The 19571-nt window shown below is 39.6% G+C and overlaps 1 protein-coding gene across 1 annotated transcript; it reads left to right on the forward strand.

Annotated features, from left to right (window-relative positions):
- The first annotated feature begins 651 nt into the window (after positions 1-651).
- lrrcc1 (leucine rich repeat and coiled-coil centrosomal protein 1) lies at positions 652-18112 on the forward strand. Its single transcript, XM_026150214.1, has 19 exons — positions 652-1071; positions 2592-2797; positions 2967-3032; positions 3139-3306; positions 6438-6604; positions 7700-7918; positions 8549-8742; positions 9449-9623; positions 11043-11191; positions 12190-12394; positions 12705-12844; positions 13264-13465; positions 14010-14195; positions 14486-14660; positions 15046-15209; positions 15375-15583; positions 15786-15923; positions 16484-16619; positions 17911-18112. Exons 1-19 carry the CDS (start codon positions 1028-1030, stop codon positions 18019-18021), a joined length of 3054 nt encoding a protein of 1017 aa, XP_026005999.1. The 5' UTR covers positions 652-1027; the 3' UTR covers positions 18022-18112.
- Positions 18113-19571: the final 1459 nt, after the last annotated feature.

The raw sequence follows: 19571 nt of genomic DNA on the forward strand, positions 1-19571 counted from the left end.
CCATGAATAATTCCAGAACTGCAAAAACTGTCAACTGTCATCAGCTTTATGTTCTTCTATTTGTTTTACATGGTCAGAGTTGGTGTATTTCACTCTGGCTGTCATTTATCACTTTCACATAATTAAGCGTATGAAATTTCTCACACGTGTATTAATTTTATTCATTTACACTTTTAACTGAGTGTATTACAAATATCACAGTGATATTATGAACCATTCCTGATTAATTCCCTGACATGCCAAACACCAGTGCTTCAGATTTAGTTTAGTTTAGCTTTGCTTTCCTTCTTTGATAAAACTTCAGAAATATTTAAAGATGTGACTCTAATGCATACTGGGTGATGAAATCAGGAAGTGCAGTAAAGCATTCAAAGGCAAAGGTAGAATAAGTCAGCAAAGGAAAAGTGGGATTGTCAAGTAGGTAAAGAACGAGGAGGTGAAGGCAAAGGAAAAGGCATATAGCGAGTTGTATTTGAGACAGGACACTAAGGAATGACAAAAGGACTTGTATTGATTGGGTAGGAAGAGGGATCAAGCTGAAAGGATGTGCAGCAGGTTAAGATGATTAAAAATTGAAATTGAAATGTACTAATGAGTGAAGAGAACATGTTACGTTTCTAGAGGTGGGCGGAGCAAAGAATCTGTCCCGGATGTGCCCGTTAGCGACGTCTAGTAAACAGGAAGTATGATACGAGAAGCGGTTAGTTCAACTGAACTCCAACGAACAATAAATTTACAACACTTTGTTAGAAAATGAAGTACGAAAGGCTTTTGGGCTCTCCCAGAAGTTGCAGTTGTTCTCTGTTGATGGCCTATAATAAGTTTGGCTCCTTTGAGGCCGCTCGGTAGTCGCTAAACTTTGGCTAGCCTGCTGGGTAACTTAGCAGGATTGTTCAGAGGATGTGTTCGCCGACTTTTTTTAGCGAGTTTTCTACGTGTTTAGCCTGATGTCGGTAGCGGTTCCTTGGTTTATTTTGTTAGTTAGCAGACTTTACGCGTAGCGGTGGGACAGCTACATGTCGTCGTTATGGCAGGCAAGGAGCTGAGTCTTATTGACAAGAACATAACAAGGTAAAGTTACCTATTCACAACTAACGTATCAAAATTTACATTACATCAGCTAATAAGGGACTACTATGTACCACTGACGAACCGATTAAGTCTGGCATGAATATTTACTTACTTCATGACGAGCTTTACGTTACAATTTTAATCTGATGATAAACGTGATATTTATAAGGAACAATAAGACCCCATACAATGTGAACTATAACTCATTGCTGTATGAGAATGACACGTGTGAATAACATATGAATAACATTTTGTTGACATCAGTACCATTCTTCAATTGTATAGATCTGATTCTAGATAAGATAAAATAAGATGATACATTCCTGCGAGTGCAGACAAAGAATGCTGTAAATAATGTTGAATTGCGAAATGAAGTAACACAAATATTTTATTTCTTTAAAGTAAAGCCTAGATAAGTTAAGCACTGTGGGGAAAAGGCCTATATAGGTTATTAGCGTCATCTACTTCATTATCTAGTGAATACAGATTTTAAAAAGACTGTATGTTAGGTGGACAAAAGCTTTACTACCAAGAATTCAATATTACTGTCTTGCAATATGCAGACAAACAAGTGCAAATAAAAAAGGGCTATGTGGTTGTCAGTTTTAAATTAGTTCTAAATTCCCATGTTCTGTATATAATTTGAACTTTCTAGTCACTGTAATAGGCACACCTTTTCATTGCAGGGTAAGATGCATTTTCTCCTAATTCATTGTGGCAATTCATTGTTAATATTTTGGTCCATATTGAAATGTTGCAGATGTACAGATCCACATCATTTCTCCAATATTCTGTTGTTCAGGTCTGGTGACCCTGTATGAACTCTATCCTCAATTTCCTCGAGCCCTGCTGGAATGTGATTGGCTGAGTAAATATTTGTGTTTAATAGCAGTAGGACAGGTGTAACTAATACAGTGACTGATGGGTGTATGACAGACTGAAAATCCAAACCCAAAAATATTTTAATAACAGAAACCTATTCTCTTAGCTGAAAAGCTGTAACCAGAGGGCTTGACTTTTCTTAATTTATTCGCCGTCAGGACTTGCCAGTTATTCTGTTTGATTTCATGTTTGATTGCTTTTTCAGTTCTCACAGTTTGTGTAAAGACTATAACTCGCGAATATGGAGAGAATAGAAGTACAAGTAGAATCATCAGTCAACTGAGAGACACTTAGGCAACTGAAACTGTATTTGCATAAATGCCATGTTTTTAGTAGTCCACAAGAGGTTGCTTATCTGGAATATTTTCTTTGTAGTAAAATATGAGAATTGTCTTTAATGTCATTGAAAACTGAATACCCTCTAAGTTTTAAACACTTGGATTGAGTTTTTAGAATTTTCAGAGGAGATTTTACATCATTTAAAGTAAACTGTTAAGCAATTGATTAAATAAATTAACAAATTTATTGTTATTGTTATAATAGTCATTAGTTGGTACACATTTACCTTCAGAACATGTACTTATTTGCACAAAGTTTTACCTTCCGCTGTGAATCTGACCTTGTTGCCCTCTTTCTAGCTTGCTAGATATTCCCCTGATACCCACTGTAGCGTCACTTAATCTGCACTGCAATCACATCCCGAGGATCGAGGGCCTGACCTCAGCTTGGCATCTGCGACACTTAGACCTTTCCTCCAATTGCATTTCTAAGATTGAGGGTCTGAGTTCCCTCACTTCCCTGAGGACTTTAAATTTATCCTGCAACTTAATCACCAAGGTTGAAGGTGAGTCTTTAGTCACCATTTAACAGAGATAATAAATGCCTCTGCTCTCTGTGAGTTCTCCAAGTAATAATTCTTTATTAGTGGATCTTGTGTTTACCCTGACATTGCTGTCACTGCTCTATGAGCTGTAAAATCACTCAGTTGTTAATGTCCTCTCCCTTCACTCCAGCACTGAATGGGCTTGTGAATTTAACGAGATTAAACTTGTCCTACAATCAGATAAATGATCTCAGCGGTGAGTTGAATTTTGCCTGAACAGTGTTTTCTTTTTCTGCACCCAAATGAGAATGCTAACAAGTGAATGATGCTTCAATGCTGTCAATTCTTCATGCCTTCATTAGGCTTGTTGTATCTCCATGGCACGGAGTACAAGCTGAAACACCTCAGTCTCCATAGCAACTACCTGGACAGCATTGATCACCTCCTGCAGTGCCTTCTGGGAATACAAGGGTTAAGAGAGGTGATTTTAAGTCAGGATGGCAGAGACAACCCTGTCTGTAGGTCACCAGGTAGGAAACCTTAACACTCATAGACAGGAGCCCTGTTCACATCTATAACAAAAAACTGGTACTTAACGATATTCAGAGGGTGAACAGTGATTGTAGAAATACAGATTTAAAATGCAGAGAGAACGGAAGCAACAAACAAGCCAGAAGCTTTGTGATATGTATTCAATATCTTATCTGAACCACAAGGCCAGCAGACACTTCAGCTGATAGAGCCTGTGACCACTTCTGTATTGGAGTGCAGTTGTATCAAGCAGCTGATTGATGTGATAGCTGTACATGTTGACCTATCAGATGTGTAAATGCACTGGCCTGATGTAGGAGAACCAAACAAGAAGGCTTATGTTTGTTGGGATGGAATTTTCATTAAAACACAATGCATTGAAAACATGGTTTATCTAAAAGGGCATTAGCTCAGCATTGAAAGTCATTGTACTTGTATATTTGAGCTGTTTCCCTCTGAATTCATTTGTTTCTGTTCCTTTCATTTTTAGTACGAACCTGTAGCTATACTGAATGTGTAATAACATACGCCCAGCAAGTGCAGCAATACGTTTTCACTGACATCAATGTAAATGGCTATATTAGAGCAGCGCCCTAATGGTGCGTGTGAGACTTGCTCCTCAAGCGGAAAAATATACCAGTCTTCCATATATTTATTTTTTACGCAATTTGTTCAGTCTTTTTTGCATTTAAAAAAAATGTTTGCGTGTGTGTATGTGTTTTTTAATGGAACCAGCAGTATACAGGAAATGACTTATTTTGCCAATAGGAGCTCACTGTTGCAAAGTAAATTTGTCCCTTAAGTAGTGATAAAACTGTAGTCTGTAATTCAGACTAAATTAGCTTACTCATATTGCATACATTCAGTGTCAAATTTAAAGTTTTAAATATCTACAAATGCTGTGTTGTCATTGTTGTCCAAGTGTATGTTAGTTAGCTAGATGAAACATATCTTGTGGAAGCTTTTTTAGGTGCTTTTTCAGGTGTTACAACAGTGGGGTGAGCTAGTTGAGGTTGGTCTGATCCCAGCTTGTGTCCCAGAAGGAATTGTCCATAAATCCACCCTCGTAATTGAAAGCCACATAGTTGCTCTCTCTGTGGTTTTGGCAGCTGATTTAATGGTCCTCCTTTTGTCAGCGGGATCACCTGCCTTTTCTTCAGCACGAATTCACTTGACATGCTTTCAATTTCCTCATCCATATGATGTTCCCAGAGTACTATTATTTCCAGCATAATCACTTCCTTGGTGAATGTGGACACAGTGGTCACGTCTGGCTGCAGTTTTGATATTATAATCTGAACTGAGAACTTCGGCTGCTTAACCAAGGCGGTAGTTTCAGCTTAGGGGCGAGATTTCTCTCCAATTCTTATAAAGGTGATAGTCATTGCCAGATGGTTGCATCTGGTGTTTCTAACAGCATTTACCTTGAAGACCTGGTCATGGCACCAGCAATAGTGCTTGCCTCTAAAGGCTTTTGGACAGCTATTGAAAAGATGCTCGTTGGAACACCTTCCAGAGCAAAGAGGGCAGGGAGGTGTCTCTCTGTGACGAGGTTTTCTAGAGTGGATAGGACATCAAATACACCTTGGACAAAGAAGTCCAGTCTCTCCTAACGCCTTAGGTCATTGTTTTGAGTAAGAAAAGCATCTGGCAAGCTGCTTGGTAGCTGTTCATTCTTTGTTTAAGAACATCCCAAATTCACCTTTTGTCAGGCATTTTGCATGTATCACATAATGATGTAGATGAAAGACTGGACTGTCAACAAGGTGTTTGCTAAGTAGCAAAGAATGGATATAAATTCAGAAGAATAGGGGAAGAAAAACTCCCTTTGACACTTTGCAGACATTTAACATGTACCAACAAAGTCCTATAACACACTGAAGGAATGGAAAAATCCCAGGAAACATAATGGAGGGCACTTAAATGGAATGTCAACCATCTAATCTCAGAAGTCAGTGAGAAATCATCACATCAGCTACTATGAAAGATTATTATTGTTATTATTATTATTGTAAGATGTTCATTTTGTAATAATACTCTGTTAGTTGTGCTTTATGGTTGTGTCTCTGTTGTGTGCTCCTGGGCAGAGTTAGGCTAACTTCAGAATTGTGCGTAGTTTTGTAAGAAGGAAGACTAGAGTGCAGATGGGACTCCAGGGGGTATGATATTTTGGCTTTATTGATGGAGATAAGCACTAATGAGGTTTCCTGTTGTGGTGAACCAAAGACTATGATGTGATGTTTACTGCAGACTGGCTGTGGTAACAAGGCCAGGGTCTCTGATGGCAGGGGTGAGAGGAGATGAAAAGATGAAAAGTTGGAATTGTAACTTTGTTCCAGGTCTTCCAGGATCGCTTCTTTGGATTACACTTTATTTTGAGCATTTCCGCATCAAATGCGAGTATGTCAGTTCGCTGAATTTGCAAAAAGCAAAAGTTTGTTGTACGTTATCCAATTACAGAAAAAAATAGGTCGATACATAAATTATATATATATGAAAAAGATAAACAATTTAATTCATATTTTCCAACTGCAGTTGGATCAAACTTTAATAATAGCACCCAGCATATCAGCTATGAACAGCAGTTTTAGAGGATATTTTTTCCAATTTTGCAGAATAACTGATTTAAAACTCCCCCTGTAATGAAAGTCCAGTGAATATCAGTCAAACTGACAGCCGCTATTAGTAATGACTGTGATCTTTTAATCTCTTTGTTTATCTTATATTTGGCTTCTTCATTAATTGGATTGGCTGCAGTTAAATTAATGTAAAAAGCTTTTCAGTGATCCTTTGCACCCATTATCCATATCTTCCAGTTAATGATTAATTCACAGCACTAGTTGTTGAAGGCGTCTCTTTTCATGTTGTTAAATACGAGAAGGCACTCTTGCAACTCTTGCTGTCTGTATGTGTAGATATACTTGCATAAGTTGTGCTCACTACCTATTAAATAGGGTACATCAGTAGTGCATATGAAGGTGACACACAAAGGTTATTCATTCAGAATGAATTATTTGATCTTTCATGAAGGTCATATGCACCACTGATGTGACATTACTGAATAAGAGACTCATGGCAATCAGGCCTCGACAGGTTTCTCTGATACACCTGCGTTCCTATCTTACTGCAGGTTACAGGGAGATTGTTTTGCGGTCACTGCCGCAGGTCTCTGTTCTGGATGGCCTAAACCGACTGGGAAACCGATCACCTCAAAGTCTCAGTAGTCTCTGTGATATCCCCGGTCTAGAAGATTACGTGGACCTTCTACTCTCATCTGACACAAGTCACAATGAACCGGTAATTTTTTATGCTAAGCTACTATCAATTCCAGTGTAGTTCTTTTATTTGTTTAGATATACTCACCATGCTTTAGGGACTTTTGTTATTAAATCCTGTTTTATTTGACCGGAAAGTCTCTCGCCATGTGTTTGCTTTTTTGCAACTGACACAAACATAAAGTTATTTCCCAACAATTAATTTACAGCTTTCATAACGCAACAGAATGTGAGACGCATGAGAACAAGAAAGTTGTAGAACAGTTTCCACTTATTGTATGAGTGATGCTCAACTGCCTGATAGGCAGCATATCAAAATCCTGCGCTCCTGATACAAAAGAAAGAAGAACCGAGAATTTTATTGTCATACACACCACAAATAACTGTGGGTATGTTGAGCAATGAGGTTCTTACTTTTCGGGTTCACTACACACAAATAAATAAATAAAATATAATAATAGATTAATTAGCACAGAAAAAATTTAATAAATAAAGCACGTACTATTTACAGAAGAGTAGAGGGTGGTTAGTTATGCAAAAACACAAATTCCATCTATCCCATCAGCTGTCGTAGGGCAGGATGCAGTGTACAGGTCACCAGTCCATCAGAGAACAGACAGACAACCATTCACATCTTTACCTTTGTCCAATTTAAAGTCAACAATTAATGCACCTCTTTGTACCGTCGGAGGAAATCGGTTCACCCGGAGAAACCTCACACAAACACTTTGTATTAACCTAAGACAAAATATCATAATTACACAGCTTTGCTTATAGAAGACCTAATTATGTAGGTCTGCTTCGCTGCAACGAGGAATATCATCGAGCCAAATAGATTTCCCGGTTGTCACTGAATTATTGGAACATAATGAATTTATGTATACTGGGATGATGAAAGTTTGGTTGCTTTACAATATACTACTTTGCATATTCATTGCACCAGATGGCAGTTTCTGTCTGTTTTTCTACAGGAAAACAAACTGCAGTAGAAGCCATTTTTCTTGCCGTTATTAACTCTTTTCTGTCTCTGCAATGAAGTCCTGTAAATACATTATAATTCGAAACCACACTTTTGCATTTGGAAACTCTGAAATAAAAGTGAAAGTTTCCGTTGCAGGTCAGAGGCGATGCTCCTCTCACCACACCCCGCATTGACCAGCTGCTGACCCAGTTTCGTCAGAGAGGTGCTACCTCAGAGGTAATCACAGACCCAGTCACACAACCAGAACCTCCGCGCACACAGCCGGTTCGCTCCACTGTGACTGATAAAGGAGACCCCGTTAATGAAGAGCGCATCAGGAAACTGGAGCACCAGATGTCCCAGCTCATCCAGCAGGTGTACACCTTTTTGAAGATCAATTTTTTACGCATATGTGCCTTGTTGTTTTTTTTCTTTTGTTTTTTGGCTTTTTTTAAAATAATGATAGTAGGAAAAGGTGGGAAAGAAAAAGTTGTACTAAATGTTAATGTAATTGATGTTCTCTTAATCTACTGCACTTTGAAGTTATTTGTTCAATATAAATTATTCATGGCGATATTTTGAAGTCATCTTTACATAAATTAATTTTTGCACATTTGGCTCTTAAATGGTGATTTATCCCCAAATAAAGTAGTGTGCAAAACTCCTAAATCACCCCTCTGCTCTTTATATTTTGCTTATAATGAGCCAGGCTTTCTTGTCATTTTTACCCCTCCCAGCTGTAAGTAGCCTATCTGTTGAACACAGTGGAGGCTCTATCATGGTTTCGGGCAGGATTTCAGCCACTGATGTTCATATTTGACCCACCATCTGAAAAGAGTCTGATCACAGCTTCAAACTGTAAAAACTCTGTTTTTGCCTTATGTGCCATTTGTGTTAACTGATGTTGGTGTACCTATTTCCCACTTTTTTATATTTCCTAGAAAAATATAAGGAACCGGGGGGTGACAAAAAAACCCTTTAAGTATTTCTTTGTTATTTACCCAGAACCCTGCAGATAATAAATCCAGAAGATCTGCCCATTCTGTGGTGATGGTACGGAAAGCCAAGCGGGACACAGACCGCACTTCAGAAAGTGAATGTGACAGCGGGAAGGAAAACAGGAGGCAAACGAGAATTCCCAAATACCATGACAGCGTAACATCGTCGACAACCACCAAAGAGACCAAGAGATCAGAGAGGTGATTCTGCACTAAAAGAGATTTCTGGTGTCATGTTAGCTGCTTTGAAATGCCATCATGTTTATATTTGGACTCCCTGATTTTGTTATAGCAGCTGAGATCCAACTTAGCAAAGCCTAAAACTTGATGAACCTAAACTATGTGAAGACATTTTCAGCACTGGTGGGCACTACATCAAAATCAGAGAGTGTACCTCTAAGCAATGATAATCACATTCATACATTCACCAAACAATATGCAGCAATGGGTTTTTCCATATTGTTCATCATGCATCAACTTAATATTATCAGGTATCTTGATTAGGGAAATTCCTTTTACCTCCCACTTGAGAGGGGGTGATAAATTTTCCTCAGAGAGATGATATGTTATAGACGTTTCTCCTCTCTGTTAGAAATTACCGCCGGCAGCTCACTCGCATGATTAATGGCCACGCTTCTCTGGTCAACCCCCTCATCTTACTTCATCATCCACTAATGACATGTGCTTAAGATTCAGAAATTTAACTTAAGTAATCTCACAATAGCCCTCATCAAAAAAAGGTTACTTTGAAATATTACTTCAAAATTCAAAGTTGTTCAGACTTTGCTTCCCTATAAAACTCAGTAAATCTTCTGCTTTGACCTTTGTTTAGCCAGACATTAGCTGGAGGGTTGTTTAGAATCTATTTTACAGCCAGTTTAATACTTGTGATTTGTTTTATGTGCAGCGATCAGGAGAATCATAAACGGAGGGCTTCAAAGTCTGCCGTTGGATCCAGGACGAAGGCTGGTAGCACAGGGAGTGCAGAGGCAGTGAGGCCAACAAGGAAAGGACCTTTAAGAGCAGCTAAGGCCTCAGGCGATATGAAAACCAGATCCACTGAAGAGGAGGAAACCTACAGGGTACACGATGGACGGGTCACCTAGCTGCTTCTGTTTTTATTGAGTGACTGTAAAATAGAAACGGTTCTGTCCCCATTCAAAAAGAGAGTAAATTGGTGTGTTTGCAGAAACATTTGTGTAAACAAAAAAAAAAAATGCAGGAATAGAATAAATGGATAATGCTTTTAGAAGGTGACAGCAGAAATAGGACCACAGTAAACAGAAGGTTTTTCATGTTTTGCTCTTTGTTTCTGAGAGCTTTGTTTCAGTAACATTGACTTTATCTTTGTGATGTCAATAACTTCTTTGTGGTAACTTTGTTAAATTATGCGCAAAATAGAGTTCAAGCCAGTAGTCCATCATCTGTTTGGTTATTTAATTTCAGTACATTTAATGAAACTCTTGGCTTTTTGTTGTGATAAGAAAACATTCGATTCCTTTCCACAAAGAAAGTTTCTATTTTTTCAATCATTTATTCAACAAAAATATCAACAGATCCAACATTCTTCTGTCAAAGTAACAGAACAAACTTCTTGTAGGCATTTCATGTAGTTCTCTACAAGTCTCTTACATTAGTTTGCTGATATTATTTGACAACCTCCATGTAAAATTCATTCTATTGCAAGAGATTAATGATTTTTCATACTTATACTGTGTGCTTCAAATGCCCCCAACATCTGAAATGATTTAAATCTGTGCTTCTTGTTCTTTGTCTGCCATTCTTTATCCTGCTGACGGGTCCACTTTTACTTCAACGTTTGGACAAACGCTCGTCTGTTATCTTCAAGCAGAATTCACAGTTCAATCAATTCCTGCAAACTCCCCAATCCTGAGGCAACAAAGCAACACCAGTCATAATATTTCTACAGTCATAATTCACAGACTCTTTCAGGGTCTCTTCCTGAAAAACTGTGATTCATATGCATCGATAATATCTGCTGCCACTGTGGCCAAACAACTCTTTTATTTGATCTGCCCGTTCAGAGCATATTATTTTAAAAAAAAGCAAAAAAAAAAAAAAAAGCAGTGTCATGTCCTCCATGTTTATTGGCAGATGGTAGTTGTTCTTTAATGTTTTTTTGGACAGCACAGGCTTTTGTTTCTGGCACGTATCCCATGCAGTAATTTCTAATATTGGATTTATCCTCAAAGCAGATGTAACACGAGAGAAAAATGGTGGAAATATCTTTTATTCCTAACAATATTTTTTGAGGGGTACTCACTTGTTTATACAGGGGGGTAAAAATCCTCAATGTTGCTTTCATTGTTCCTACAAAAACAACGAGATGCTTTAAATAAAACTGTAAAAAACACTTGAGCTGTAAGAATAAATTGGTATTTCAACTTACAGAAAAAATGACTTTTTTTTTTTTTTTTTTTTTAAGCGTTCAGCGTGTGTTTACTCTGGGAATTCATACTTTGTGTATGTGTTCTGCTCAGACGATTGTGGAGGAGCGTGACCAGGAACGGGAAAGACGCTGGAAAGCAGAACAAGCTGTGAGAAAGCTAACAGAGGAGCTCAAGTGCCTGCAGACCAAGGTCAGCGAGGAAAAGGACCTTCAGAGCATGGCCCTGCACACTACAGACAGGTAAGAGGGAGGCACATTTACCGTGGACGCCTCTCATCACAAACCTCCACTTGAATCTGTTAGGCAGCTCTAAAGCAGATATCATGCTGGAAAAAAAAGCAATAATTGAACTCTTCTCTGTGGATTTTAGTTGTCAGCTTCATAATGGATCCTCATCTGTTTCTACTCTCTTCATCTTTTGTATTGGCTCTCTTGAGACCAAGGCCTGCTGCGTGTCTCATTGTTCAACAATGAGTATCTATCCCACCATTAAAATGTCTCACTATCACGGTGCCATAGTCTCTTTAGAAATCATGCTCACATTTTGGCTCCATTACACCAAAAACCTTTCAAGTATGCCTGCAGTTGTCTGCGATAATAAAGCTATTTAGTATAAAGATCATTAAGCGACGCAGCCATCCTGATTATATACCTAACGTTTAAATTTCCAGAGGCTTTGATTAAATATTCCTATCTCTGCTGCCACAAGGCCATTTTACTTCTGCTCTGTACGGTCTTCGCTGGCACCACATCCTGCTTAGATAAATCTGCATTATGGTTGTAATTAGAGGCCCGATGACGCGCATATGTCAGCAGTATTACACAAATCAATCTTAACTGTCACTTTCTAATGACACTGAACACGGCTGTTACTGTTGCCGTCCATGCTCAGCGAGAGACAGATTACAGTGACTCATCAAAGCACATTTTAATAGTGGACTACTGTGCGTGAGCTGCTTCTACTGTTTTATAGTTTCTTAGTTGTCCCCTGTGTGCCTCATTTCCATTTCTACTTCCATTGTCTCTCCCATGAGATAAGATTTTGACTATACTATAGCGTTAGAGTTCTTCAATTTCAAAAGCTATCACATATTTGACACTATGGAAGGACAGCCAAGGGCATCACAGAATTGGGGAGTGCTTTCTGGTACCAATTTCTATATAAAGTGAAAAGAGAAATTCAGAGTAGTACCGCGGCTTCCCTTGGACACCCTTATCGTATTTTTCTCCCCGTCCAGACTGAAAGAATTGCTGCTGAAAGAGCGATCGGGGCACTCTGAGCTGCAGGCTCGTGTTGAGGAGCTGGAGGGGAGGTGTCGATCCCTAACCCAGCAGCTGGAGCAGGCCCGCAGCTGTGAGGAGCAGCACAAAACTGCACTGCATAGACTGGAGGAAAGCGTTTCCCACGGAGAGGCGCTTAGGGCTCACCAGCAGGCTGAAGAGGTACAGATGTTCGCTTATTTCCCCTAGAACAAATCATGTTGATAAAGATAAGGTATATTCAGTCAGGCGGTGCTAATCGATGCTCGACATACAGTTTTTCTCCCATCAAAGCAAGTTTATCACACTGCTTCTGCTACATTCGATTACCTGCCGCTGAGCTCCCCTTATCGCTCTAATTTTTGATTGTAACGACGCATTAGTTCACTGATCCAGCCTGGAGTGAATACATTCAGATAGATAAAAGGATTCAGTACAGAGAGGTCATTCAGCTCTGACAGGCTGGTATAAAACATGTGCTGACCTTCCTCAGATAAAAAGGCAACAGGAACTGCAGAACAAGGCAGCAGCTCTGAAGAGAGAGTTGGACATCCAGAGAGCGTCAGTACGACAGCACAAAGACAAACTGCAGCAGCTGCATGAACTGCTGGCAGCCAGGGAACAAGAGCACAGGTACATCTAAGAAGAAGAACCCCTGCTAAATATAAAGTTCATCTTTAGATGCCATGGAAACCATTTCTGTAAAAGAGTTGCTTCTCATGAGCAGTGTGATCCTAGATAAATGCAACATTTTCTCATAAATTTTGAAATATTATAAAATGCTTAGAAATCTGGAAAAGTTTTATTATTGCTTATTTGTCATGAATCCCCCAAGGTACCCGATTGAATGCCAAGTTTCAAGGGGTTCTAATATCTAATGTTGTTTAATTTAGAAATTTGCATCTAAATTAAATATTGGATGCAAATGCAAAAAAAGATACAAATGCAAAAACAGATTACAAAAAGCAGTTACATGCCTTTAGAGTTTCTGTTGACGACACAGTCTCCATTTAAAGAGGCGTTTATCCTCGTTTGCGTCATTCTTCCTACAGAAAACAACTAGAGTTGCGGTTACAACCCGGTGGGGCAGATTTTCATGATGCTGTGGCGAAGGAAGTGGCATCAGTGGAAGAAAGGCACAGCCACAGGGAGGCGGAGCTGCAGGAGAAGCTGGCAGAGGGCAGGAAACAGTACACTGCTCTGGAGGACGAGTTCCGCATGGCGCTAACCATTGAGGCTGCTCGCTTCTCTGAGGTCTGCTAAAAGATGGACCCCTGCCATCCAGATGGCCTATAATCACTGTAATGTTGCCCTGAATTTTACACTACAATCTCTGAGCAGTCCAGCTGATAAATGATTACTTTGAACACTAAAAAGTGAAATGATTGAACTTGATTTCACCCAGTTGGGAGAGACTTGGCTGATGGGTTTTTTTTTCAGCACGATGGGGAAAACTGGTATTGAATTAGGATCTTTTGCCTCTGGACAAGTAGTCTTTGATTGTCACATGGACAGAAGCTTACAAAAGGATTGGGCTCGAATCAATTCAGAATGTTCAAAAATGTAATCTCATTTTTGATTGCTACTGCTTGCACAAATTTCTGCTCTTAGTCACCCAAACTTGTGACCTTTGAGAAAAGTGTGAAAAAGCTATTGTGGGGCACGTGTTTCTGTAAAGCCATGGCTCTGAAACTGTTCTGACCGATTAAAGTGTCAGGTAATGCTCGGACCTACGCTTTGGTTAACTCCCAAGATTTCTTATTAACATTCAGTTCCACACTCTCACTTTTTTCTGTAGGTAAAGGAGGCGTGTGATCAGATGACTGCAGAGCTGATGGAACTCAAGGCAACCCTGGCCCAGTCCCAAGAGAGGGAGAGGAAATCAGGCTCTCTAGTGCAGGAGCTCACTGCTATGGTCAAAGAACAGAAGAGCCGCATCTCTGAGCTCATCAAAGCCAAGAGAGATGCTGTCACTGATCTAAAGGTGTGCAGCATTGCAGTAAGAGAGGGAGATGTGGGTGATTTTTATTCCAGCATTTCAACTGGATTTGAGCCCAGATTGCAGGATTTAAAATATTGAAATATGACTTCATGTGAGATAGCATGGGCACAGATTCATCAGTCACTGCCTTTTCAAAAACATGTTAACCCTGGTCCTGTAGGAGACTGACTACTTTGAGACATCATGAATACTGAATGGTCCAGCTGCCTTCCCATCTGCCATCCATGACAGATGGCCATTGATCATTAATACTGTCTGTCTCTCTCTGCCAGAGCCGTCTGCATTCCTTGGAAGCAGAGGTAGGACAGGACCGGCATCTTGGCCTGCAGCTAGAGTTGCTTAAGAAAGATAAGGCTAGAGTGTTGTCTCAGCTCATGGCTCAGGAGTCGGTGATAGACGGCCTCAAGGTAGAGAGGAAGATTTGGGGCCAGGAGCTCGCTCAGCAAGGTGGGAAAAATTCAGGAGAGTACTTGTTTTGCACCTTGAGTCTGCCCTGCAGTGCACAGAAAAAGCTGATAATGCAGTTTTAGCTGTTTATTGGCAATCAGTGGTGCGGGTCCTCCCTGGAGCCAATCTAATGCACTGACTTGTGCTTAACTCGTAAAATTTTGGAGATTTCCACCTTAGAGGTAATTTAAAAAGAGGCTCAATACAGTACGTGCTGATTTACATTTTTATCAGGTAAAAGTCTGCCATCTAGTGGTTATAGCCCAGATGCACAATTAGAAAACACCGGGCCAGCTTTCTTTTTTATATCCCTCTTAACGTTTGTCTTCCACATGTGTTTACATAGAGAGTTAAAGCGACATTTTGATGGGTTATTCTTTTCCAGGAGCGTCTTTGGCTCAGGACCGTGGTCGTTTAGAGGCCAGGATAGAGGTGCTGAGTGCTGAGTTGGAGGCTCAAAGGAAACAGAATGAGAAGGACAATGATACTCTTAGAATCAAAGCCAAAATCATGGACGACCAGACAGAAACCATTCGCAGACTCAAAGAGGTAGGTTGAGAACTTGTTTTACTCAAGCCAGAGGGCTCAAACTCCAAGCTAAACAACAACAAAACAAAACTTTTGTGTTTTAACCGTCATTGTTGTGCTTTGTAATCATTTATGCATTTATTCATATTATCATGCAGTTTCTCATTATCAGTCACTGCTTTGTAGTCCTTGCAGGAGCGTGATGATCAGATCCGAAGGCTGAAGGAGGAGGCAGCAAAGGCTCAGAAGAGGCTTCAAGAGCAGCTGGAGGAGGAAACAACCCAGCAGGCTGAACTGAAAGAGCGAGTGGAACATCTGAGCCTGCGCAAGGAGGAACTGAAGCAGCAGCTGGAAGACAAGGAGGCAGAGCTCGAGCAGGTCAAAAGAGTTTACAGGCAAGTACCCCAGCATAACCACAAAAAGGAAAAGGGCCTGCTTTAGGCAGAGTACTTTCTGACATTTTAGGGTAACAATTGTGTTTAAATCAAACAAGTTCCAATGTTAGTGGTGCTACTGACCCGAAGATGATCAGACATTAAAGCTTTAAGCTGTTTCTAAACCAGTATGTTTTATGCTTTGTGTCTTTCATCTTTTTAGTGAATCCACTAAGAAGTGGCAGGAGAAGGCAGACTTGCTCACTCGGCTGGAGAGCCAGGTGAAGCGTATGAAGGAGAACTTTGATTCCAGGGAGTGCTTGCTGCTGGAAGAAAGAGAAAAGGCAACAGAAGCACACAGGTATGTTAAATATCAAGTTATTCTCTCCCGGTTGTTCAGAGACTGCCCTTATCAGGGACTTTCAGTGATACTTTTGCACTGCTGCTGGTTCACTCTCTTGGGTCAGGCATGTTGAAATGCATTTTATTTGCCTTTCTTTGTGTCTAGAGTGCTGTTGTTTGGTTTCTATCATTGATTGTTGTGTGTTTGATGTTTGCCTGCCTGCTGGGAAGAACTCAGAAGAAAGATGATATATAGCTTTGTAGATTTTGCACCAGTAAGAAGTAGTTTTTAACAAAGCCCTTATGAAACTGTAATGTTATGGTACTTAAAAAGTCTCAGATGTCATATCAGGATTAGGAAAGTGTTTGAGTCTTTTCCCCATAAAGCAAGGCAAGGTGAATGCTTTTGTTGTAAATAAATGATCACATAAGGCTGCACTTCCTGTGTTAGTACTTTATACCTGTGGCCTTTCACCATCAAAAACGCAGACATGTATTTTTCCCAAGGCAGCATTTGGAGAGCATCCAAAGTACCACTCCTTACGCAACCTGTCACGTTTGTGTTGGTCTGTTCCGCAGAGCTGCACTAGAGAAATTACACTGCGTGGACGATGCTTTCCGTCGACAGCTGGAGTCCGTCCAGGCTGCCCATCAAGCTGAGCTTCTGGGACTTGCTAATGAAAAACACCAAAAGATAGAAGAGGCCAATCAGAAGGTAAAATGTGGGCAGCTTTCCCACAAATGTTTTTTTCTCCAAAGTGGAAGAAAGAAACTGGTATGTCTTGGTATGAGAAAGGGGAACGCAAGCGTTGGTTTGCCTCCTCTGTGACAGTTCAAAAATAAGGTGTAAGAGAGGCTGCAACGGAAGCATTTCGTAACAGACTTTAGTCGCTTGCTTCACTGTTGGATTCATAATTCATTATAAATTATGGGGAAGATTCAGTCACTGAAAAACTGAAATTCTTCTCATACTGTAACGGTTTGTTGTTATGCAACAGTTGATGACATTCATCACTTTTTCTGGTCAAAATAAAAGTCACTGTGACAACGTTAGATTAAAAAATAATGATGAGGAAAATGTTTTAAAGTAAAGCATGTTTTCTTTTGTCATACCTCCAGTCAAGGGGTGGGTTTTCTTCAGAGGGCTATGTTGTCTAACATAAAGTAAGTAAAGTGCTGCACTTTGATGTAAACGTGGTACACACAGCATTGAATGATAGTCCACAGATTTTTGTACACATTACAAATAAGAATGGGACCTCAGTCCAAAAACCAAGAAGTGAGCTTGTGCAACATAGTTTTGTTCTGCATTACATCTTTGAAGTAGTGCTGAATGACAATAAAGTAAATCTTGACACCCCCCCAGAAAAATATGAGTAAAAAGTGCTGTAGTGCACAGAAAAGCTTTGTTTGTGTGGCACACATTCATTTGGAGTCTTACTGAATGGTATTATTGGGGGCAATTGTGGCTCAAGAGTTGGCAGTTCATCTTGTAATCGGAAGGTTGCCGTTTCGAGCCCCGGACAGTCTCGGTCGTTGTGTCCTTGGGATGTGGCTGCAATGTAGCTTGCCATCACCAGTGTGTGAATGTGTGTGTGAATGGGTCGATCACTGAATATAGTGTAAAGCACTTTGGGGTCCATAGGGACTAAGTAAAGCACTATACAAATACAGGCCATTTACCATTTACAGATGTATTAGACTTAATCATCTCAACATAAAATATACATAATAGATAAAATTGATACATAAAATATGCCATTTCCTTTTTTTGTTGGATTGTTTATTTGTCCTTTTAAGACACCCAGGGCTGGGTTGAGATGGTTCAGCGACCGGTTCTGGCCCTCTGGTCATATGTTGCCAATGTGTGCTCTGGTCATTGCCTGGTTTTAATTGCATTTTACCCATCAAGACATGGTTAATAAAATGCTAGTTAACATACAAATGTTTTGAAAAGCAGTTTGTGTTTCTGCTGCTGATGTTGTCTGTCTGTGCTTCTTCCTCAGGTATTTGAAGTGGAGGAGGAGATGCGGCAGCTCCTGGAGGAGACAGAAACTAACAAGAGAATCATGGAAGAGAAAATGAAACGTCTCAGCAGTGTACTAAAAGACTTTTAACAAATAACGGGGTTGTTTTTGTATTTTTGTTTTAGAATAAGTTCTATTTTAGTACTGTATTATTTATTCAATAAATTCTTCTTTGATCTTATTTTTGTTTTCTGTTTCTAACCAGAGACCACAAAAGGCTAATGAGACAAAATGATTTAACAGTTTGTGGTTAGTTCAGATAGAAAGAAGCTAAATTGTGTTCTTAAATACAGAGTTACATTAAGAACAATCATAACTACTCCAGTTCCGAGTAAACACAGGAAAGCACAAAACTGACTGCTTTAATGTTATGTCACTACGTTATGCAAACCTGCAGTTTTATTTAAGGCTGAAATGGTTATTAAATTACAGCTTTGTGGTCTAACTGCTCCAAGATAGGCAGGTAAACAGAAATTAATTCAGAAGGTTTTCCTTTCATTTAAAATGAAGAAATACAACCTTAATTCCAAAAAGTTTGGGTGCTGTGATGAATGTAAACAAAAACAGAATGCAATTTTTTGCACATCTCATAAAGCCATATTGTAGTCATAATAGAAAAAATAAAATACATTAATTGTTTTAAGTGAATAGATATAATATTTTAAGAAATAAAAAAATAGGATAATTTTCAATTTGATGATTGTCACACATCTCAAAAAAGATGGGCTAGGGCCATGTTTACCACTGTGTGGCATCCGTTCTACTTTAAGCAACAGTCTGTAAATATCTGGGAACTGAGGAGATCAGTTCTTGGACTTTTGGGAGAATGGTGTTCCATTCTTGTCTGATTCTAACTGCAATGAAAGGTCTGGACTGTTGGAGGCCGGTTTGGCACATGGACACCTCTACTGTGAAGTCCTGCTGTTGTAATAGCTACAGTATTTGGTTTAGCATTGTCTTGCTGAAACATGCAAGGCCTTCCCAGAAAAAGATGTTGATGGGAGCATATACCGTAGTTTTCGGGTCATAAGCCGCTACTTTTTTCCCACACTGTGAACACTGCGACTTATACTGACGTGCGGCTAATGCATTTCTTTTTTCATGCGGCCAAAAACATTTTGCCTGGTAACAGTAGACCAATCAAAATGACAAGTATTGTATATATACACGGTATATATTTTTATCAGTTGTTAAGAGACGTTGTAATGTTGTTTGTGCACTGTTCCGTAAAAAAACCATAAGCAACGTAATTTGTGTGTTACGATACGTACGTAGACTTAAAGGTAGCCGTGTTACAGGCGCTGTTCGAGGAAAAAAAGCATTTGCAGTATGTATTTTTGTATGTTACCATAACGTTTATGTTACCATGTTTATGTTACCTTATATTAAACGTTAAAAATCCTCACGTGTAATATTTCTGTGTAAATATCTCATATTACAGGTGAAATGCATACGGCTTAAAATCCGGTGCGGCCTGTACAAGTACAAAATTGATTTTCTTTCTACAATTAGAGCATGCGGCTTTTAATCAGGTGCGCTCTGTAGTTCGGGAATTACGGTATATTGCCCTACAACCTGTAGACCCTGCAACATAGTGCATTTCCAGAGGTGCAGGCTGCCAATTTGCCATTGATGCTAAT

Source organism: Astatotilapia calliptera, chromosome 18 (genome assembly GCF_900246225.1).
Source record: "Astatotilapia calliptera chromosome 18, fAstCal1.2, whole genome shotgun sequence".
Taxonomy (NCBI): domain Eukaryota; kingdom Metazoa; phylum Chordata; class Actinopteri; order Cichliformes; family Cichlidae; genus Astatotilapia; species Astatotilapia calliptera.

Bases quoted from the DNA above. Each gene is read 5' to 3' on its own strand.
- lrrcc1 (XM_026150214.1), top strand. From the start codon at position 1,028: ATGGCAGGCAAGGAGCTGAGTCTTATTGACAAGAACATAACAAG. The intron at 6,605-7,699 runs GTAATTTTTTAT...TTTCCGTTGCAG, and splicing joins ACACAAGTCACAATGAACCG to GTCAGAGGCGATGCTCCTCT. The intron at 9,624-11,042 runs GTACACGATGGA...TGTTCTGCTCAG, and splicing joins AAGAGGAGGAAACCTACAGG to ACGATTGTGGAGGAGCGTGA.